Source organism: Clinocottus analis, unplaced genomic scaffold (genome assembly GCF_023055335.1).
Source record: "Clinocottus analis isolate CAN_PGR_092001 unplaced genomic scaffold, fCliAna1.0.p SCAF_6, whole genome shotgun sequence".
Classification (NCBI taxonomy): domain Eukaryota; kingdom Metazoa; phylum Chordata; class Actinopteri; order Perciformes; family Cottidae; genus Clinocottus; species Clinocottus analis.
In genome coordinates, this window is record NW_027176218.1 from 3888454 (window position 1) to 3911661 (window position 23208).

The 23208-nt window shown below is 45.7% G+C and overlaps 1 protein-coding gene across 1 annotated transcript; it reads left to right on the top strand.

Annotated features, from left to right (window-relative positions):
* Positions 1–1907: 1907 nt before the first annotated feature.
* syt12 (synaptotagmin XII) lies at positions 1908–22739 on the top strand. The gene is made up of 8 exons (XM_068603832.1): positions 1908–2104; positions 11156–11216; positions 11812–12005; positions 12889–13293; positions 16922–17137; positions 18588–18708; positions 19519–19652; positions 20567–22739. The coding sequence occupies exons 2-8, from the start codon at positions 11171–11173 to the stop codon at positions 20738–20740; spliced, it is 1290 nt and encodes a 429-aa protein (XP_068459933.1). The 5' UTR covers positions 1908–2104; positions 11156–11170; the 3' UTR covers positions 20741–22739.
* The last annotated feature ends 469 nt before the right edge of the window (positions 22740–23208 follow it).

Sequence of the window (23208 nt, forward strand, 5' to 3'; positions counted from 1 at the left end):
CTGCACATCATTGACCAGCAACCAGAAACATTTTGGGACTCTTCTTGAGCCTGTTGACCAAAAACCAACCTGTGTGTGTACGTCTCATTGACGCATGTTGATGTTTCATCTGTTTTAATAACCACATCTGATGGGCTCGAAGAATGACAGCCAGCGTCACTACACGAGCTCCGCCACCAGATGGAGTCATTCAAAAGGCAAAAGAAAGCCCAGAATGCACCATTCTCCTGTCACGGTGTTTACTCTGGCTCTCATTCAGGTCACATTGAGTTCAGAAGAAACATGTCGTGTGACTCACACAGTGTGGGAGCAGAGGAACACACGAGGCCCCTCCAGGAAACGGTCTCTCGGACCGTCTCTGACTCTCATTGCTTTACTTCTCACCTCTCAGATCCAGTGTAACGTGTGTAAATGCCGCGGTGTGCGGCTTCAGTTCAGTTTCTTTGATCACACTGTCGCAGAACAAAGAGTCTGAAACCCGACGTTCCTGCTCCTCCTGTTCCGTTGCCACGTTGGATGTAAGTTTGTACATTAACAACCGGACCCTCATCTGTGTCAGTGATGACGCTGTGCGTCCCTTCGTCCCTTCCGGGAGGACCCGCTGGGAGATCAGGGTGCCTCAGGTTGACACCCGCTGCTTTGAGCTGTGGCGAGTCCACTTCCTGTTGACAGTCATCCTCCCGCTCATCCGACTGCATCCAGAGTGAAGCTCCAGTGGGTGTTTCACCTGGACTCTGAGACTTAATCAATAATCGAGTTAAATGAGGTCAGGGAGGCCCGATGGGGGGGTCAAGTCAAGATGAAGGTAGAACATATCATCAGTGAAGGACTGAGGGATCACATCCGGTTGAGGGCGAGTGCAAAGAGGCAGCGGAGTCGCTGCCGCTCACCTTTCATCATCACTTTGATCCTGCTTCATAGTTCATCAGCTGATCAAACATGAAGAGCTGCGTGCCGCCATTCAGCCCAATAAGACGCCCCATGATGAAGAGAGAGGTCGTCCTTGAATACGTCGGATAAAGTAAGCCGGTTGCTTTGAACGTACCGACACATTACAGGAAGAATACATGATGCGTCAACACAAATAAGTAATTACAAACGCTTGAAGCACTCGAAGTGGAATGAGAAGTGTCTTCACACCGCAGGGCGAGGAGCGGGCCTCCAGCTGAACATACCGGGACTGAAGATGAGTGTATTATTATTATTATTATCAGAGGTGTCATCGCTGCCCACCTCCAGTCCATATGGTTATGTAATATCACACTGAATCATCCCTAACAGCTGACATGGTGATGAAGAAGAGGGAGAGGAGGAGAGGGAGGATTGTTCTTGGGACAGAATTTGTGGTTTGAGGAAAAGATGATGAGAAAGAAAAAGTTTGGGTCGCCCCCCCCTTTTTTCTTCCCCCCTTGTGCACCCATTGCATAATACTGTGTGTGTGTGTGTGTGTGTGTGTGTGTGTGTGTGTGTGTGTGTGTGTGTGTGTGTGTGTGTGTGTAGCCCGCAGGGTGTCTTCGGTGCTGCTGCTGCTGCTGCTGCTGTGGAGCCTTGGAGAAGGAGGAGGAGGGAGGAAGGGAGGGAGGAGGAGGAAGAGGAGGAGGCGGTGGTCGTGTTATTGAGCGGCCCGGCGGTGGAAGTTGCGCTGCAGGGGTGGGACTTTCTGTCTGCAGTCGGTCGGTCGAGAGGAAGAGCTGCGGCTCTGCAGAAATATGCCTCAGGCAGCAGCTTTTCAGACTCCAGCGAGCGGCAGCACAAGCAGCCGGGCACCTCCGAGTGCAAGATAAATCCTCCTCCTCCTCCTCTTTATCATCCTCACCCCCTTTTTTTTTTTTTTTTTTTTTGGTGTTGTTGTTGTTGTTGCACATCTTCCTCCTCCAGCTGCTCCGGATGCGCTGCAGCGGGAGTGTGAACGCCGTTTCCCCTCCAGTCCGCTGACCAGACCTCCGGGACACACACACCGGACCGGCACCGGCGGCATTGGATGGAGAGAGGCGCCTGAAGAAGGGAGAGCGGTGGAGTTGGTCGACCCCCCTCCTCCTCCTCCTCCTCTTCCTCCTCCTCCTGCTTGCTCCTTCCTCCCTACTGCACCAAAAGAAAACTCCGGGTAAGAAATGCGTGCTCGACCCGTCGACCACTTGCCGTGAGCGCGCGCCCGCGCTCCCCTGTGCACAACACGCGACATGCATCACGGCGAGACTTGGGACATGCGTTGTGTTTGTTTTGTTGTTGTTGTTTTTCGCCCCCTCTGCTTCTGTGTTGACAGTGAAGGGGTTCATGTGAAGCGAGAGGCATTAGCTGCGCGGTGTGAATGCATCTCAGGCTTTTCTTCTTCTTCTTCTTCTTCTTCTTCTTCTTCTTCTTCTTCTTCTTCTTCTTCTTCTTCTTCTTCTTCTTCTTCTTCTTCACCTGGCGCGGCGGTTTCTCTCGGTCGAGCCAAATGTCGATGCGCATCGCGAGTCCACCTGAAACCGGGAGCAGGAGCCGGTTTCTGGCGGCTTCAGGTTCAGGGGCCGCGGGAGCTGTCCGTTCAGCACCACTTCAGCTGAACTCCAACAGGAAGCTGTGGCCTTGGGGAGAAAAAACAACTTAGTGCAGCTTTAGGGATGTGGAAGAGTCCGGTTGAGGCAGTCTTTGGTTTGCATAATGGACTTTTATTCATCTTTACGCCTTGAATACTTAGGGAAAACATTTAAGATATATATACACACTTTCTCTCCTTGGACTCTGGATTGTGAGGACACACAGAGTGGAAAACCCTTTGAGTCAAATGTGTGTTTTTGTGTTAAATAAATCAAATTGACGCTCTTATCAAAGCAACACTTGATTCCCAATACCTAATTTAGCTGAATATTGATATATATTGTTGGAAAAAAAACCTTAATATTGAATTTGATCCCATAACAAACAGTGTTGTCACAACTTTTTGATCAATGTTGAGTCTGCCAAGTCAAACCGTGTGACTGCTTCTGTGTCATCACTCACAGATTCTCAACCCAAACTGTCCTATTTAAATGATTTGGCTTTCTGTTGGCGACCTGCAACGTGTCACAAAGCCTCACGAGGACACACTCTGCCTTGCTCTCACCGATCACAGTGGACAAAAGGTTTTGAACGAGTGTCTCGCTGGAGGAATGAAGATCCCCCCCACGAGGCTTCAGTGCTGCTTGTTAATCCTGTAAAGTGATGCAGGTGACGGCACCTGGGAATAACAGAATGCATGCTGGTTATTCGCTGATGTTTGAGATTGTGTGGGTTGCTCGGACTTCTGCATCGTGGTCTTATTTACTGGAGCTGAAGTGGACTGATTGTCCCTCTAACACTTTCTTGGCTTTGGACATCCTGTTTCCCGCCACCGCGCGCTGACGGACATCAAATCTTGGCTTCCTCCTCGTGCTCCATCTCCAAAATGAAAAGTCTGCTGATCACCAGGAAAGCTTTTTGCTTCAATTAACGGTTAAAAAAAAAACAAAAAAAAACGTGTGGGAGTCGACTTTCTGCTCCAAAAAAAAATAGATGTGATCTTATCATGATGAAGCGCATTCAGAATCTAAGGAAGGAGAAGAAGAAGAAAAAAAAAACATGATTTATTTTTTATTACATGATCTTCACACTCGAGTAACTCGCCAACTCTTCAAGCGCGTCGCTTTCTAACGATACTGAATGTCTGTGTGAAGTGGCTTGGCAGTGGAGGTAAAATAGCCGTGTGTAGTGTGTGTGTGTGTGTGTGTGTGTGTGTGTGTCTCGCCTCCTCCTCGGGCCCAGGCTGAAATACGACCTGCTCAGAATTCAATTCCTCCACCAGCACTCCCAATCATCTCGGCCATTCGTTTAACACCGACTCTCTTTCTCGCTATCTGTCACGGGCTTTCCCTGCTTCTCCACACACACACACACACACACACACACACACACACACGCACACACACAAGTGTTATTACATTAGGAGGAGCGCTAGATGAAGACACATATGGAGTGTGGCTCCTTGAGTCTACTGTAACACCTCCAAGGCCCTCGGCTATTATCGAAATGCTTCTTTCCCGATAAGATCGAGCGCCTCAATGTGTCGCCGCTCCGGTGTTTCCAGAGCAGATCATGAGATGGATCGTCTGGGCTTCATGGTGGATGCGTGTGGTCTGAGCGGCTCACTTCTCTCCCGCTGCCTGGAAAACACAGCGAGAGAGAGAGAGAGAGAGAGCGAGAGAGTCGTAAAAATAAAATAAAGTAGCACAAGATGAATCACATTTATGACACTCAGACTCGGAGAGGAGTGATCAGGCATTAGGCCGGGTTGTTTATGTCCCTGTGGCAGCTTTTCATTAACATGCTTGAACTCATTTGTTTAATCGGCACAAGGTCCTGAGTGTAAAGGGACCATGTGTCGTCGTGAAGGCGGCTGTGCGGTTCTGGTCTGGTCGCACGTTTCGGCCACAAAGTGGTGTCGTTGGTGACCTTGAGAAGATTTCTTTTAGCTTTTGAGTCCAAACAGTTTGTATTCTTCGTGCTATAAGCTCCCGGCTGCTGGCTCCAGCTACATATCTACCATACAGGCGTCGATCCCCTCAGAAAATACCCACAATTTACCCCAAATCTCCTTAAACTTGTGAAACTTTTCCCCGGTCACGTTGCATTTTTAGCGGCTCCTCTTCTATGGAGGACAACGCATGTGTTCCTGGTGTTTGTTTCCGCTTTCGTTCCCATATTTGTGCACAATTTCACCAAAACAGAAGCTGTATTTTCGCGGCACGCCTCCATTAGTTGTGTCCCGCATGGGGTCGTGGGTTCTCACCACCTGACGTCGTCTGTTCCAGTAGTTTGATCGGTGCTGATATCTGTGTGAACCGGCATTAGACATAGTTTGAATCATCAACTTCAGTTCCAACAGACGTTATCCGCTTGTAGAAATCCCTTCTGTGCCATCTGTGATTTGTGCGTTTCAAAAGTAGGGTTGAACTTTAGGATGTGTTACTGCACAAAGACCTTTTGGATCCGACTGCAACTTAATAGTTAATCAATGAAGCTGTGACTCGGCTTCAAATCACTGCTCTGCCCCCACTCTGGAAGAAACGTAAGCTCCCACCCACCTTCAACATTACCGAGAGTGAACGAACGCTTTTCAGGTCTGACGTGTCGTCTTTGTCGCACTGAGAGCTTTCCCTCTCCCGCATGAGCCGAATTGTCAAGTGGTTAATCTAATAAGAAGGTTAATGGAAAACCAGTCGCGTGGAAGGAGTGCGTACAGGTGTGGCAGTGAAAAAAAAACACTCAGCAGCTCCTGTAATCCGCCTGCCGACGGTCGTGAACAGGCTCAAGATGAAGCTGGACAATAACATTCATCAGGAGGCAACAACAAGGATCTTTTGATGTCATTACTCTGCGGTTCACTCAGCCAAACAGTCAATCTAGTGTGTGTGTGTGTGTGTGTGTGTGTGTGTGTCCTCTCTGCATATTTGAGCTTTTGCAACATTCTGACGTTCACTGCGGATCAGACTGGAGTCGGCAGCGCATCGCAAACTGCACAGAGAGTTATTTTCTCCTCCCGAGAAATATATTTAAATGTCAGATTTTTTGGGGCGACGGATCAAATTCCATTTGCGAGAGTTGTTTAAGTAGCCCTGGACTGAAAAATCTAAAGTAGACGGAGAGCAAACAATTCGCCGCTTGCTTGCATATTCAAAGACGCCTTCGTTGGTGATATTTTCAGTTCATCTGTGAGAGTCGAGCGTCTCTGTTGTTTGCATAGTTGCTGCTTGAAGGTTGATTCGAAGTCAAAGGTCAAGTCTGACGTTTTGTTTGTTATTTCAAGGCCGACACAAAGAAAGCATCTGATGCATCCTGCAGATCAAGTAAAGATTAAAACATCCCACTGAACTCATTTTGACTGTTCGCTACGTTAGCGCCGCGGCTAGAGGCGGCAATGTCAGACATTTTGTACGGATCTTCGCGGCCCCGGGTGGATGAATCACCTCCCGGATGAATTCAAAAAACTGATGCACCCACATCAGCCTCACATGTGCTTTGTGTTTAGTCATGTTAGAACGCCAACGTGCTAAGATGGAAAACACACACGTTATACCTGCTAAACCCCAACCTGCTAGCATTGTGAGCATATTAGCATGCTACCTACGGCCTCACTGCGCTGGTAGCATGCACTGGAGGAGTTGGGCACTCGAACCGGCAATCCTTCGATTGAAGGACGACCCACTCTGCGTCTGAAGCCTCGCCTTCAGAAGTTTGAGTTCAGAATGAACTCTGAGTGATTGGACTGCAGCGTGCAGGTTCTTCCTGCCGCCGCCGCCGCCGCCGCTGACATTTAAAAGCAAGCCGGCGCCAGCTGGTGCAAAGCTACTCGTACCACGCACCGAATGAGCTGTCGAAACCAGAAAGCTAAAGTGTAGCTGGCAGAGAGAGAGAGAGAGAGAGAGAGAGAGAGAGAGAGAGAGAGAGAGAGAGAGAGAGAGAGAGAGAGAGAGAGAGAGAGAGAGAGAGAGAGAGAGAGAGAGAGAGAGAGAGAGAGAGAGGTTATATCTGCGGCAGTGAGGCAGTTAATTGAATTATGAGTCGTTGGGCGAGATTAAAAGTAACATTGATTGATCAGTTGTTGGGAGAGCGAGCTGACAGCCCCGTGATCCCTTCTCTTTCTTCTTCTTCTGCTTCTTCTTCTTCTTCTTCTTCTTCTGCTTCTTCTTCTTCTTTTCTTCCCCAGCTGCTCTGTTTCTTATTGCTTATTTTTAAGACTAACAACACACTCATTCCTTCTTTATTTCCCTCCCATCATTTTTTTTCCTTCAATTATCTCATTCCTGTCTTCTCTCCTTATCTAACCTCTCCTTCCTTTTTATTCTCCTCTTTATTGCTCTGTGTGTGTGTGTGTGTGTGTGTGTGTGTGTGTGTGTGTGTGTGTGTGTGTGTGTGTGTGTGTGTGTGTGTGTGTGTGTGTGTGGGAGGCAGGGTTAGACATTAATCAGTGTGTCTGTTCCTATTGATCTGACCTGTTTTATCATGCGGCTCCAGTGGAGGGAATTTCTTGTTTTCTTTGTTGCTGACCGTTAGCAGCAAACAGGAGCAGGTACATATATATATATATATATATATATATATATATATATATAATCTGCTGCTCTGTGCGCAGGTGCGTTGGCTGACTGTGGTGTCGGGTTCCTCCAGACCAGAGAAACAAAGACTGAAACGCATCAGTACTCACTCGTAGACCTGTAATAAGATTACTGGACTAAAGCAGAACGGCGAGAGGCTTCACACGTTCAGCGTCAATCTGTGTCTGAGTAACAGAATGAAACCATATCTTTGAACGAAGCATCATCCCTGTTGACGTGCGGCTGCATTCGTATCACCATACTGGCTCAATCAGTGAAGCAATGTGGCGTTCAGGCTGCGGCCAATCCTGTTTTTTTAGATTCATGAAGGATCCTAACGGACCTGGAAGTATCTACTTCAAGTGGCGGCCATGATAAGAGCTGGAGATCTCTAAATGATGAGAAAAGGTGCTTCCATGCTTCCTTCCTTACCTCCTTCAGCGTAGAGACCACAAACATGTGAGGAGAAAAGGCAGTCCCACAATTCCTTGCGGCAGCAACATTTAAGGTGACCTTTCAGTCAAACATATTGCCAAGAAAGTATGTAAAAGAAGGTCTGTTGTTAAAAAAAACTACTTTCTAGGGTCGAGAGAAAATGTTAACGTTGAAAAGAGAATTCTTTAATTATTCTGTGTTTTTATAAATATGGTTCTCAGGAATTTGATGCCAATGAAAACAACCAACCGAGATGTAAATAAATAATGCATGAAAATGAAATGTAATGCCCCGCTAGTTGCCTAAAAGCTCCACTGGTTATTTAATGTCGCTGCTCAAACTGCTGCCACATTAAAACACTGTTAAATCAAACTTTTCCTTTTTGTTGCCGTTTTTCTCCTCCTTCTTTCTTCCTCGAGAGCCTCATTACTGATCTGTAAAATTGCATTTCACAAACATCCCAGCCTCCTTCCCGTTGCATTGACTCACATGCCACTTAGCGCTCATCACGGCCTGTTTTGCCGACACCGTGACGAAGATATTCATTTCATGCACATCTCGGGAATTTAAAAAAAAAACAACCTCCCCCTCGCGGCGTCTTCCTGTGTGCGCTGGAGGAAGGCCGCCGTCTCCGGCTTTCACGAGAGGATGCTGTAGCAGAGACGCAGCATCCCTGCAGCGACGGAGACTCTAAAGAAGCGAGAGAGAGAGAGAGAGAGAGAGAGAGAGAAAGAGAGAGAGAGAGAGAGAGGAGACCGCGTGGGCATGAAGACGACTCTTCAGTGGAAAAGCCGGTCATGCAAATGTTCAACGCTTGAGGTTGAGGCCGGAGCACTTCCTGCTCCAGATGGCCTCTTGTGCAAAGATACTGTTTCCCCTCACCTTATTAGGAATGTCCAGTCAGTGATAGTTCAGTAGTCCACCGGATACATAGACACCCCGCTCGGTGCATGCTATACATGGAAAGCTGCTTCCTCCGACGTCGTCACTCTCACGTCACTGGATGCAGGAAGAGCAAGAGGTTTTTTCTAGACCGTCAAGTACTTCCCTAAATCAAACTGATAGAGATAAGGTTGAAATTCTGCACATGTCCCCTTTCATGTTCACATCCGCTTGTCTGTTCTACACGTTCCAGCGTCCTCGTACCATCTTCCTTGTCCTACCGCCTGAGACTGGTCCGCTTGGACGCTCTGTGTCAGAAACAGGAAAGAGAGGGAGGCTAACCAGCAGCAAAGGTCACGCGCCAGGTCGTGTTTTCCTCCGTCGATGCCCGCTTGCTGGAAATTCCACCGTAAATGCTGAACAACCGTGAGCAACACTAGGCTGTTTGTGACCCATCAGTCATCCGTATGAACGTGTGTGTGGATAAACACCTGGAACATGTGAGGTGATACCAGAGTTCCTCTGACAGGGCGGGGCCACGTCGGACGTCGATATTAGGGAATAATTGCACCTTTTTCCAGATAAATGATCAAGCGACTTCATTCCTCAAGTCCACTGGCACTGTGTTTTAAAAAATGTACTTCTTCTATTTCAGGCAAGTTGGACTTCATCATTGTTAGTATTCTGCCACCTCGAGCCCGCCGGGGCGCCGAGCACCCACGCTGCCTCATTACTAAATCTGTCTGAAGCGGTGTCTTGCTCGCTCTCTCTCTCTCTCTCTCTCTCTCTCTCTCTCTCTCTCTCTCTCCCTCTCTCCCTCTCTCTCTTGTTCCTTCCCCTCCCATCCTTGATCCTTCCTCCTCTTCTTCCTTCTCTTGAGCTGTCCCTACACTCATATGTTACTTAAAGCCGAGCCAAGCTGATCTGAGCGATACCGGGAGAGGGTGTGTGTGTATGTGTGTGTGTGTGTGTGTGTGTGTGTGTGGGGGGGGGTGCTCACACTCTGCTGCTAGAGATTCCCCACTCTTTGCTAATGGCACATCAGCATCTGTCAGTGGGCCCTGCACTGCGTCAGCCACTTTAATTGGCCTGCATGGCCGTGGTCTGCAAACCGCTCAGCAGAATTGAGTCAACCCCCCCCCCCCACACACACACACACACACACACACACACACACTCTGTCACACACACACTCACGCACACGCACAACCGCCTAACAGCCTTTTTCTATATCATTAGTGTAATGCTCCCGTATCCCCTGAGTCACTGAGATATGGGGGGATTCCAACAAGCAGGAGGAGGAGGAGGAAGAGGAGGAGGAGGATGAAGATGGAGGAGGAGGAGGGAGGGGAGGCTTGGGTGGAGAAATGAGTCACACACCATCGCCCGCTGTGCTTTTATTTTTGCAGTTTGCGGAGTAAGAGTATAGGGTGCAGGAAAAATATTGTTCTCTTTCGTCTCGTTAAAAAAAAAAAAAAAGCCCCGCTGTTATTTTAAGAAAGCGCCCGACAAACAAGTCAAACGCTCCTACGGTGGATGTGCAGTCACTGATTCTCCCAAAGCCTGGTGTACGTAGAGGAACTGATGGCATGGACTGTTTGTCAAAGCAGGATCATGAGAAAACTAATCGTGTGTCTGGCATGTGGACAATACATGACATCTCTGGGGAAAAAAAGGCAAATCAGTAGTCAGGTGGTTACTTGTTGAATTTCCCCAGAGCCCCGGAGGATGATGATGGGCCCCAAACCCCACAGCGCCGCCTTCCACAGACACAGACGTTGCATTCAGAGTGGAAGAACAACACATTTCTGACAAACAGAGTGCAGTGTTTGGTGTTATTATCGGAGTTTTTCACTGATTCTTTGTATTGTTTGTGCTGAATTTAAAAAGGCAATATCATAGGGGCGGATATGTGAAGAGAGTCATGTTTGGCTTTTAAAAAGAAGTCTACCGCAAAACATCTATCGTTCCACTTCTGTGAAAGGGGTTTTACTATCTTTATTTGAAGGAGTTGTTCCTGATCCGATGTGAGGTGCCGGGACAGCGATGCCATGTGTTCAGATTGTAAAGCCCTCTGAGGCAAACCTTGTATTTGTAATTTTGGGCTGTACAAAATAAACTGAATTGAAGTGCTATGTGAAATCAATACTAAATAAGTTGCTACGGCCACAATCGTTCCTTGACCTTAACCTAAAGTAGTTTTATTCGCCGAGACCAAAACCAAACCGCAGCAAGAGAACTGTCCTTTCTGTAACGAGAGTCGGGAAAGACGGCTATGTGCCAAAAGTCTGCCGGTTTTTATTCAAACAAATGCCCTCAGCAGAGTACAAAGTGTTTCCCCTCGACTTGAAGGAGCGCTTAAGTCTTCAGCCGCTTGTGAAAAACCGTTCAGCATGTTTACTCTGATTCACGTGGAAGCCACAGGACTGGGATGGAGACGCGATTAGGACGAGTGTTATCGCTTGTACTAAGTATGAAATGGTTATTAAATTACACTCCGCCAAAAAAACCCACACATGATGAATTCCCTCTGCTGAGTATTTAATACATTATAGATGAAAATCAATCCAAATATTATTCTGGATAATGAACCAAAAATTACATTTTGATTAAATTTTATTCTGTAGTTCATTATGAAATCGTCACCAGCCGGTTGTCAAACTTCACTCTGGATGTTTCTTCTCCTCCTCCTCCTCCTCCTCCTCCTCCTCCTCCTCTTCCTCCTCCTCCTCTTCCTCCTCCTCCAGGCTGGCTGCAGCACCATGTCCTCCGCTCCAAGTGGGGATATATCAGGCTACCATCTGAGTGGTGAGTTACAGTGTATTTACAGTGTATAAGGACGCGTGTCCTTGTGTGTGCTTAATGGATGTGATCTTATCTTGAGTGTGTACATCAAAGTATGATGAATGAGTTTGTATTTCCTTGCATTTGTGTTTCTGATTTGATATCTACGAGTCGACTGAAGGCCATCGTTGTTACAACACATTTTGACTTGGCCTATAATTGGCTTATCTCTTTTAAAAAAAAAGTAGGGATAAAGCTGTCAAGTCCTCCCGTAGAGGCAATTCATCTTGAGAACGCCAGCTCGACACGGGCTCTTAATCCATCTCCAAAATGCGACGTGAGATGCTTCGAGTTTTAAGAGCCGCGTTTCAATTTGTTTGTCATTTTGTCCCAAACTATTATCTGATTTACATGACACTTTATACATCCAAGTCATCTCAATACTCAAGGCCCTGGAACAAGCTGGTGGCGCTCAGTGACTGTGAGCTTCTTAAGACTCAAAATAAAATAAAACTCAACTCCGTACATGTAAATATATGGACGGGCATGAAGCCAAACGTATTGATGAAATTGGAAGTCAGGATGTCTTTGAAGCGCTTGTTTTGTGTGCCTGTTCCAGTGGTGCGTAACCCACCCGGCTGGGAGGTGGGGATCTACCTTGTGGGCTTCTTCGTGCTGCTGGGCGTGGCCGGCCTCAACATCTGGAAGCTGTGGAAATCGGGAACCTTCCCCGCGCCGTCGCCCTTCCCCAACTTCGACTATCGATATCTGCAAGAAAAATATGGAACCTCCTTCTCAGAAGTCAGACAAAAGGTACATCATGCTGCTCCGAATTCTGAAATACCAGTGTTGTATATATATATATATATATATATATATATATATATATATATATATATATATGAAAGGCAGGGAGGTTGCAGCTGTCTGTCTGGTCAGAAAAGTCTTCAAGAAGCTTCTTGTGGTGAGCAATCGCGTAGCGTGGAGGGTCGAGACGTCTGAGTCTTTTCTTTCCAATTGAAAGACGGCAGCGGCTGATTTCAAAGGACACGTTGCCTGACGGTGAAGCGCTCTTGGTCTTTGAAATTCACTCGCTTTGAGCTTCCCCGTCAGAGTCTCGGGCCTCAGCGGCAACACGGTCGACTCGCTCCGAATCAGAATTCTGGTTTCTTACAATTTTGGTAGTATTTGTGGTCATCGTATCGTTTAGAAAGTTGATTCTGAGATCTGACGTGACGACATCAATGCAACGAAGATAGAGCGAGACAAGCAGAACAGTTTGGGGAATAATTCCATCAATCACCTTCTTCCAAATCACTGTGGCTAACGCGATCATGAGACGTGTTTCTTGCCTTTAGCGTTCTTGATCGCGATGTCACAGTGTTTCCAGATCTCAGCGGCTACTTAGGCTAGTTCAACGTTATTGATAACTATAGCGCTCCAATATATGGAGGCTTCTTCTTTGGCCTCGGCTCCTCCCATCCACCAAGTGTCATGACATTCAGTCCAGTCATTTTTCTGTAATCCTGCCGACAAACAAAACCACCAAAATAGAACCCCCTTAGTGGCGTTAGTGACAGGAATAATGCTCAAAAACGTTGCAAAATTTGAGTTGAAATGCAAATGTATGTGAAAGGTGTCGTTTGTAACGATGCACTTTAAAAACCTAAATGTCCTTATTAACTCCTCCCTGAAGCGAGTGGCCGCCAACAACCACCGGCGGACCTCCACCACCTCCAGCCGCAAACCCAGCCTGGCCCTCGGCGACACGCCGGACTGTTTCAGGGATCTGGGTCACCTGGAGCTGATGAGCAGGGAGCTGGACCCGACCGGCCAGGCCCAGCTCAACCGCTCCATCTCCACCGACTCGCTCAGCTCCATCTCCTCCATCGCCAACAACTTCGGCCACGACTACACGGTGGGCCAGCTGGAGGTGACGCTGGAGTTCGAGCCGTCCAGGCATCCGGGCCCGGGGCCGGGGCTGCTCCACATCACTCTGCACCAGGGCAAAGACCTGCTGGAGAGGGAGGAGGGAGACTTCCCCCGCTGCTTCATCAGAGTCTCCCTCGGGCCGGACGAGATCAGCGTGGGAGTCACAAGGGTGAGGAAGCCGCTGTCTTTTTCTGCTGGTGTGAATATGATCGCTTGTTAAGGGTCTGTTATACTCAGATTTTACGTAGAGACGCAAGCATGCGAGACCCGCAAGAACCCCTTGCGTAGTCCCGTCAGCCATCTTGAATGCTTGCGTGCGCTGCCCGAAATTTCCGACTATCCGTCAAAGCCACCAGAGCCGTTCGCGGCCCGCAAGAGTGCGATTGGTCTGCTAACCACATCCTTTCTGAGTCTGGCATTTCCGGTTTCATAGCTATTTTTAAAAGCCATAGCAGAAACACAAACAATGGATCCCGTTGAAGAACGTTTGGCTGAAGAGGTCCTGCAAATATGAGCATTTATATAACCCGTCTGACGGAGTATAAGGACACGCAGATGGCGGGGAATTCCTGGAGGGAGATATCGGTGAATTGCGGTGCGCAGCTCGACTCTAAACGGTCGTTGCGCCACCTGCTGCTCTGGCATGTGGAAAAGGCGGGAACCATAAACCAAAAGGAGTGTATATCGCCCTTTATATTCCAGGGTGGCAGTACCCGAGAAACAAAGCAGCGAATCAAGAAGAAGGCAGTGGAGAGGAAGACTAAACATCAGCTTTGATGTTTTGCAAACAAAGAAACACATTCAACACCTGCGTTAGGCCTCAAGGGTACTCACAGTGTCTTGTGGTGGATATCTGTACCGAATGCAATCATGACAATACATCTAATAGGAGTCTTGACTGAAAAACGATAGCCAGATACACCACACATCGTGGCCAAAACCACTTTACTCGCTCACAAAGCCGCACTTCAGCGCTACAGTTTGCGCTTGTAAGTGACACCACAGGCGCCAACATGGCTGTGCTTGTGTCAATGTGAAGTAGAGTGTTTCACACACATGGTCGCGACGTCATTTAGAAATCATTAAAGTTCCTTGTTAGAGGCGTTCAGCATTACTGCCACTCGACTCCTAATGGGGCAGAGATGTGGAGCGGGAAACATGAAGAGAAAAAACAAAAGCTTGTCGGACAGTTAATTAGCTGTTAAGCTGCGACGCCTGAACGTGGACAGAGGACGGAAGATAAAAGAAGTGGTTCCTGATGTTGAGTCTCGCTTTGGCTCGCTTAGCCTTCAACGCCTGGTTGAATATTAGACAGAGATGAAGATAAGTCCCACGGGGAAGAGAGGCTTGATCCTTTGAGTCCTTTCCCGTCTGACGAGAGAGAGAGTCTGTTTCTTTCCCTTGACGTCCTGTACCTTCACCGGGAGTCGCTGTGATTCACTCTCAGCTCACTCGGGCTCGAATTCGACCTGCGTTTACCTGCATTTTAGTTTGTAATTATGATGATTTGTATTATGCCGTTTTTTTACGATTTGTAACGATCCTAATTAGGAGTTAAAATGACGGTGCTGCAAGTCACAACGTAATCAATGTGTGTGTGGAATTTGGATTAAACGGGTCGGATGACGTGAAAAGACAGAATATACCCTGAGGCGGTGTAAACCGTACCATGGGTGTAAAAGACATTTCGGGACCATAAATCATTGAAGAAGACATCATTTTTCAACATAAACCTCAATTAAAATCCCGCCAAAAATGTACTAAATGTCATGATTCATATCACAATATGAACTTCAATACATTGCGATTTAAGATCTCTGTCAATGTATTTTTACAAGATAGATGAAAATGGTCAAACTAAAACTAATTTGATTAAATCTAAACACATGATATATCTATTTTTAGAATGTTTGTGTCTTTGCGTGAGTTTTTTAAAATACAATACAAGTATTGTTGCTCACCAGCTCACTTATATTATGAGTTACTTAGTCAAACCTTAGTAAATCTAATGAAATATGACATTTTAAGTTACTTATTTTGACTGATGAGAATATGTAGTTATATTCTTAACCTCCATCCACTGAGACATTCGATGGACAGCTTGTTCCTCAGGTAAAGGGACAGGAAGAGATCAGCCGTCCCTCCCTCTGCTACACCTGCCGCTCGCCTTCTGCTCTCAGAGAGACGCTGCCAGGCCATCCGCTAACTTCCTGCCCGGACTCGAGTGGCCTCGTGCGCGCAACCTCACCGACGTGAGCGCGTCGTTCTGTAGTTTTAATGCCTTCAGGCCGGCTGTCACCGTGATGTCATCCCTCTCTCTCCCTCTTTAATGTCGAAGAGTGAAGACCAATGAAACGCTGACATCGGCTTCTCTCGCCCTCGTGGTCAACCCAGCTTCACTCCCTTCCTCCCTCTTTTCCTCCTTCCCTCCTCCCCTTCCTCCCTCCCTCCCTTTCTGTTTCCCTGTGCTTTCTTTCCCTCGTTTCCTCCCCTCAGCTGTCACTGTTTTTGTTTTCGCCCATCACCTGTCCATCACTCCCTCTTTCATCAAAAAGTTGCCCCCGCCTCATCTCTTTTTTTCTTCTCCAGTCATTTCTCCGTTTTGTTTTGCCCGTAATAATGTGCATGCCACTCTTCTCTCATTCTCCCTTTCTCTGTCTATTGTCCAGCTCTCTCTCACACACACACTCACACACACACACACTTATTATTGCCTCATCTTCCCTACACACAGCCATTGTTGTCCCTCCTCAGCAATAAGCCTCACAGGGCAGACAGACTCATAGTGCTGGGCTGCAGTGAGATACTGTCTGCTTTGTCTTTATGTACATTTGCTCAACATATGTTGGTCTTGGATGTCATATATATATATATATATATATATATATATATATATATATATATATATATATATATATATATATATATGAGAGAGAGAGAGAGAGAGATTGTCGTGCTCTTCATCTGTTTGATATGAGTCGTAGTACCTCATGCTCTTAATTCATACACCTTTATTGTAAATTGACTCGCTGACCACAATACATGCTTTTGTTTTATACAGTTTGACCATCTGTGTTAAATTGCGTGTTTATCAGATATATTTAACACTTCCATGAAACACAACAGGTGTGAAAACGAGCTATTATTAGCTCCGCTCTCCTCCGCACGTGTACGTGTTGCTTGGTAACTTCCGACCTGCTGGTGAAGCCTCGTCTCAGCTCGTTGTTCAGTGTGTGTGACGGCCTGAGCTCGGCACTGTGGCGTCAGTTTTTTATGCCGTGCAGATGGGTTTGCGCGAGTTCATAAAAAAAGATGTTTCCCGTGTGATATGAAAACATCCATTTGCAGCCGAGTGAAAGAAAATGTGTTTGCCAACGTGACACGCTGTGAAAAGTACCGTGACCTTGTTCTCTGACTGTACTGCATGTTCTCAACAATCCAGACACGTTCATCAGGAGCATGGAGAGAGAGAAATAAATGTTGCTCGCCCTCTGCAGAGTCTTCTACATGATGTGAGACACACTTCTGATGAAGCAACACATTGTGTTATGGCTCGTTGTTGCTCTACTGAGCTCAGTATAGTTTTATGTCTTCACAGTCTGTTTATTTGAGATGTTTCTGCCTCACTTTGAAAAGAATGAGTAATCATTTGCTATAACAAAATAGCTATTGGCATCTAAATATACAGAGATGTACACAGAAGTAACACTACAGTCTAATGAAGGTGAATCTAAATGATCCAAGATGTGACTGTTAAAACATCCCTCCATGTCGTGTGTGTCTCCTGCCGCTCACAGATCCAGACGAATGCCTTCACCGTGCTTTTTGACGAGCACTTCTCCGTGCCCATGGACTCGTCCCTGTTGGAGGAGTACAGCCTGCGTTGCGCGGCTTTCGGTATCGACGCCGACGAGAGAAACATCAGCGCCGGGGTCGCCGATCTCAAGCTGTCGGACCTGGACCTGACCATCCGACCGTTCAACGCCTGGCTCTACCTCCAGGACGTCAATAAGGTGGGTTCGTGGTCCAGCGGTGTGTTTCACAGGAACAGTTTGATACGATGCGACGCAGGAAAGAACTAGAAAGCTCCACTGAGGAGACGACGCGTCCACCACGACCAGGAGGAGTGTGAGGCATTAGCACATTTCTGGATAAATGAACTGTTTTTATGTAAATGTGTTTGACTCAAGCTTTGACAAGTCAACTTTTAGATAATTACTCTCTTCCTCTCTTCATGTTCTTCTTCCTTTTTATTACCTCTTCTTGCTTCTCTTTGTCTCCTTATCTTCTGCTTCTCTTTCTCCTTCTTCTGCTCCTTCTTCTATATCTCCAGCTTCTTCTTCTTCTTCTTCTTCTTCTTCTTCTTCTCCATCTCCATCTCCATCTCCTTCTTCTCCTCCATATCATTCTCCATCTCCTTCTCCATCTCCTTCTTTTTCTCCATCTCCTTCTCCATTTTCTCCTCCATCTCCTTCTCCATCTCCATCTCCATCTCCTTCTCCTTCTCCTTCTTCTATATCTCCTTCTCTTTCTCCATCTCCTTCTATATCTCCTCCATCTCTTTCTCCGTCTCCATCTCCTTCTCCTTCTATATCTCCTCCTCCATCTCCTTCTCCATCTCCATCTCCTCCTTCTTCTTCTTCTCCTCCATCTCCTCACATGATCCTCCTGGTGGAGGAAGTATCACTGCTGTAATACATGAGTTGGTTTAAAGGCAGAGTTTAGGCACATTTGCAGTCTGACATGTGTTCCTGCAGTAAAGTGAAGCGCTCTCTGAGGACCCCTGCTGGACGTTCAGCAAAACCACACGTCATACTCAATAAATAGGAATCAGAGCTGAGTTGAGCGGATCCCTTTGCTCAATGAAATGAGATGACAGTCACAACAACGCCGTTGCTCCGTGCTACTCGACTAGTGACTCTCACTAATCATGAGATGCTGTCACCACAGATGAAAATGACTCGCATCAGTTACATCAGCGACAGTAATCGTGGCTGTGGAGCCTGGAATGTGTTCATGCTGTAAATACAGGCTTTGACCATGTTTAATTGAAATGACTAAATACATTTTAAAAGCTGTCACGAATGAATTCCTTCAACGTTTGTTTACGAATAGAAATAATCGTTAAATGTGTTCATTCTGTCTTTAAATGATGAACTTACAAATGAATACTGAAAAAGGAATCACAACATTTTTAAAAAGCATTTCACTTTGACTGATTTAATTCATTTATTTCAACATGTACAGTTTCCATTCAGTAATTGCTCTAATTTAAAGATGTACAAGCAGTGCACCGCCTAAATCTTTTAATTAAGTCCCACCCCGGAGGAGTTGAACGAGCTCTCTTTGGCTGGAAGTCCAGCGGTGTGTGAAGATATTTGCTTTTTCTATTAAAGAGATCATGCAAAGTGCTTTCAAGCCTCACCGGTACCGGCACGTTGTGTTTACTGTCTGCCTCCGCAGGCTGTGGATGCCGTCGGGGAGATCCTGCTGTCTCTCAGCTATCTGCCCACAGCAGAGCGCCTCACGGTTGTTGTGGCCAAGTGCAAGAACCTGATGTGGACCAACAGCAAGAACACTGCAGGTCGGGAACATTCGACTTTTATTCATACAATGTGTGTGAACTGGAGCTGCATGAGTGACTGTTACTCTTATTTTGTGTGTGTCAATTATGTTTATTGTGAAAAGCGCAGAGTACACAGTTACACACAGAACAAATCGCACTGCCTCAATTGTGGAAAAGCACATTAAAGTGTTTATAACTCAAGTATCATCCGACCATTTCCATCTGCTTCTCCGGGGTCATCCCGAGGCGTTCCCAGGCCAGCTGGGAGATGTAATCCCTCCAGCGTGTCCTGAGTCTTCCCCGAGGCCTCCGATCAGTTGGACTTGCCCCGAAAACCTCTAATAGTCCAGGAGGCATCCTGACTAGATGCCCGAACCACGTCAGCTGACTCCTTTCGACGCGAAGGAGTAGCGGCTCAACTCCAAGTCCCCTCCTGACGACTGTTGCTCTTGAACCATAAATCTCTCCTACTTTTGAATCCATCCAAATGTTTTCACAGTCCCTCATACGGCGTGACTGAACGCAACGCCACCTGACTCACTAGTAATAACAGACTCCCAGAAAGACACATTCATTCATATCCAGACAGGCAGATAGCGCTTAAATGACTTGTTCATCACAATAAATGTCCAGACAAGTGCCACACTAACGCCGTGCTGGTAAAGGTCACCCACTGAAACGCTGTCATTAGAATCCACTACGGCTAATGCTGCGTTCAGGGCTGTGCCTGATTACTCTTTAATGAGGAGTGTATTAAGTGCAGCGTGTGTCGGGGGTGTTTGTGTTTTTTGGAGGTGATGATCTTATTCGCTCGTTGTCGTCCTTCAGATCCATTTGTCAAAGTCTACCTCCTGCAAGACGGCAGGAAGATCAGCAAGAAGAAGACTTCCACCAAAAGGGACGACACGAATCCCATCTTCAACGAAGCCATGATCTTCTCGGTGCCGTCCCTCGTCCTGCAGGTGACGCTTTGGACCGCGGCTCAACGAGGAAAAACGATGAGATGGCGCTTTATTTATCCGCGATATAGGGACATAGCTCAAGGAAAAAAAAGATAAGATAGTGCGATGACAAGAAAAAGAATAATAAACCAGCGTTGCTAACAGCAGCACTTAAATTATTACAGCACAAATAACAACAGATGTGCAGGTAAGTACATGCAGCGGTGACTATCTTAATGGGGCACAGATGTGTACTAGAAGTCATGGCAGTTCATGAAATAGTTGTTCACACCACACATGTGGACCTCATGGTGTCAGAGGATCACTAAAGCCTGAAGGGTTCGTCTTCACAGGACTATGCATCTCAATCCATCCAGTAGTATGTTTTATATTTTGTCAGACTGACATTGCTTTCTGGAAATCCTATATGTTTATACTTTATTTTTTAATTTTTTAAATAAGGCAAGTAAAAAAATCCAAGAATACAGTGTAATTGTGATACATTTAACATTTTTTTTTCTAATTAAATAAAAAACCTTTTAATTGAGGACAAAAAAATATAAGGAAAAATAAATTAGGAAATAGACAATTATACAAATTAACGCACTTTGACAAGAAAAAAGAAAAAAAAACGCATTATACATTTTAAGACTAGCCATGAATACTTAAACACAACGACGATATTGTCATTAAAATCGTCCGTGGATATAAAATGTGCACGTTAATTCCAAAAACATAACTGCTCTGAGTCAGACAGTAATGAAATTAATTCAGCATATAAGATGACGTTAAAATGCCCCAAAAAAAACATAATAATAAAACTACTATTTCAATCACACATGTCCATTAAACTGTTTCCGTTTGGATCGGGATGAGCGTGCTGTTAAGAACATGCTGACTCAGCAGGTTGTGTAACCATGTTGTGTTGTTTGCAGGAGCTCTCCCTGAGGGTGACGGTGGCAGAGGCCACGGACGACGGCCGGGGTGAGAACCTGGGTCACGTGATCATCGGCCCCGAGGCCAGCGGGATGGGGATCACCCACTGGAACCAGATGCTGGCCACCCTGAGGAAACCCGTGTCCATGTGGCACCCGCTCCGCAGGATCTAGCTCCCATCCCACTCTCTCTCTCTCTCTCTCTCTCTCTCTCTCTCTCTCTCTCTCTCTCTCTCTCTCACAAACCCGACCTGTTTCGAAGTAAAACACTCGCTTATACTCACGTCCCCTTCTCTCCTAACCCTTATTTGGTGCCACGCTCGAGTCTGTTACACTGTTTGAGGAAGATAAGAGGGTTTTTTGGCGGCCCACAGGACGATACTGTGTCACCCGGCTGGTGAATAACATACTGGAGTAAACACCTTATCTTCATGGGGTGAGGCCTGGTGTTTTAAGCTGGTGTTTGACTCTAAACATGGTGTTTTTAATTCACCCCTTGGATCAATTATACGCTTCGATCCGGTGTTCAGTATCGGGCTTCAATCCGGCTCGGTTACGTTATGGGTGAGGGTGATATTCAGGATGCAGCAGTGCATATCCCAAATTGCCCAAATATGGTGTGCACCCATATGTATGTATTTATTATGTCCCTTTTGGCTGGAGAATCGGGTTGAACCGAAGCAGAGGAAACCAAAATATGTTTGATGCTTCCCCCCCCATCCGCTCCCTCTTTGAAATCTTTCAGTTTGGACTTTTATTAATCTCAACTAACAAAAGGAGCCCAGCCTAGGCAGGAGTGACCCCCTCTCTGCATGGTGCCTACTCTGGTTGTAGCCTGTTATAGCTGTCTAGAGAATGACCGACTGGACGGAGGGGTGGAAGCGCCTCTCTTTTAGAAGAAAAAAAAACAAAACACTCATTTGTCTTTTCAAACCAGTCATCGATTGCGCCTACTTGATTGATTTCCTAGCGGTTTTAGAGCTGAGTTGAGTTAGCGCTATTGGATTTGCTTGTGTAATTTGTTCACAGTGAGACTGACAAATAATAAAGGTTTTGGTATGTTCAGTATTTCTTGTGCTTTTGAAGAAGAAAAAAAAGAAGAAAAAAATCCAGGTACTCTTATCCAGGTGAAATAATTGTAATTTGTAGCAGTTGTTACAGGGTGGCCAAATCAGATGTAATCAGCATATAAATATCACATTACATTGTTCTATTTTTAACATTATTAATGCAATACACATTGCATCAGCCTATTTAACAGTGTAAATAGTGTACTAGAACATTCTTCTCTTTGCCTTTTTGTTTTCTCCTCTTAATTCTGAATGCGAATCATGTTTTTCATAATGTTACGTTCTCCAAGTTCATTCACACGACACTATATTAAACACCAATGTCGCTGCTGGTCAATTATTTATTATCAAAACACCTCTGGGAATTTAACTTGTGATGTAAAATATACTAACCCCTTTAAATGGGTTCACGGTTCATTTTGTCTGAGAGGAAACACCTTGATATTCTGATTTATGGTTCTATTATAGTCACCAGGCACTTGTCACACTCCTTTTAGCTTTTGTCATGAAGATACCTGCAAACTTCTCATGAGCACTGACTGTGTTCCCTGGTTACAACCAAGAAGCCACTTTGCAGCTTGAAGGTCTGAATGGTACATTTTTGCAAAACGTTTTTATGATGAAAATGAAGATAATGTGACACATGGGTCTCGCAAAAGTCAGAACGTCAAGGTGGCTTTTTATCTGTCTGAGATATTCTCTACACAACATTGTGCAATAGTGCTATTTTGTTGTATGTTGATTGTGAATTACCATGTGAAATACTGCTAAATCTAGAAGCATCATCAGCCTTGTGCACTGTTGTGATTTTTGTTTTTAACTCAAGCAAAACATAGATTGTATTTCTGGTCATGTTCTGATGGCATTTCTCACTTCACTTTGAAAACCAATCCAAAAATAACACACCCGTGGTCATACAATAGACAATATTTCCTACTGTGCCAAATAATGAAGCAATATTTTCATTTACAATCAGCATTTGCATTTGATTCAACAAAAAGCTGTAGCCTTCATTTGACCATGCATGAAGTTATCTAGCACTTGATGTGAATGTGCCTCAAGAATACAGTGTATTGTGTGAATGCTGTTTGAAATAAAATCAATTCAACAGTAAAAGTCTTGACTGCATGTTTATCTTGTTGGAATGACCTGAAACAGTGCGGATAAACTAGTAATTAAAGCTAACAAATAAATTTAGTGGCGTAAAGAGTACAATGTTTGCCCTCGAGACATAGTGACTTAAAACTATAACTTATACATCAAGTAAAGAAAAAGTACCTTTAAAAAAGTACTTAAGCAGCCTACATGAGTTAATTGCATGTATTTAGTTCGATTTGAAAGAGCTAATATGACAAAGGCCTGAAGGTGGGTACGACTTTATGAGCTGAACTTGAATTCAGTCTAATTAAAGACTTTTGCATTGAAACTCTTTCGTTGAAAAACTCAGCCAAAAGATAAATTGTTGTATCTTATCAAGTCAGCTTTTGAGCTGGTCATTCCAAACTTGAAACCGAAAGTTATTCTATGAATTAACACTATAACTATAACACTGTTGAAAGTATGCCTTTTTCG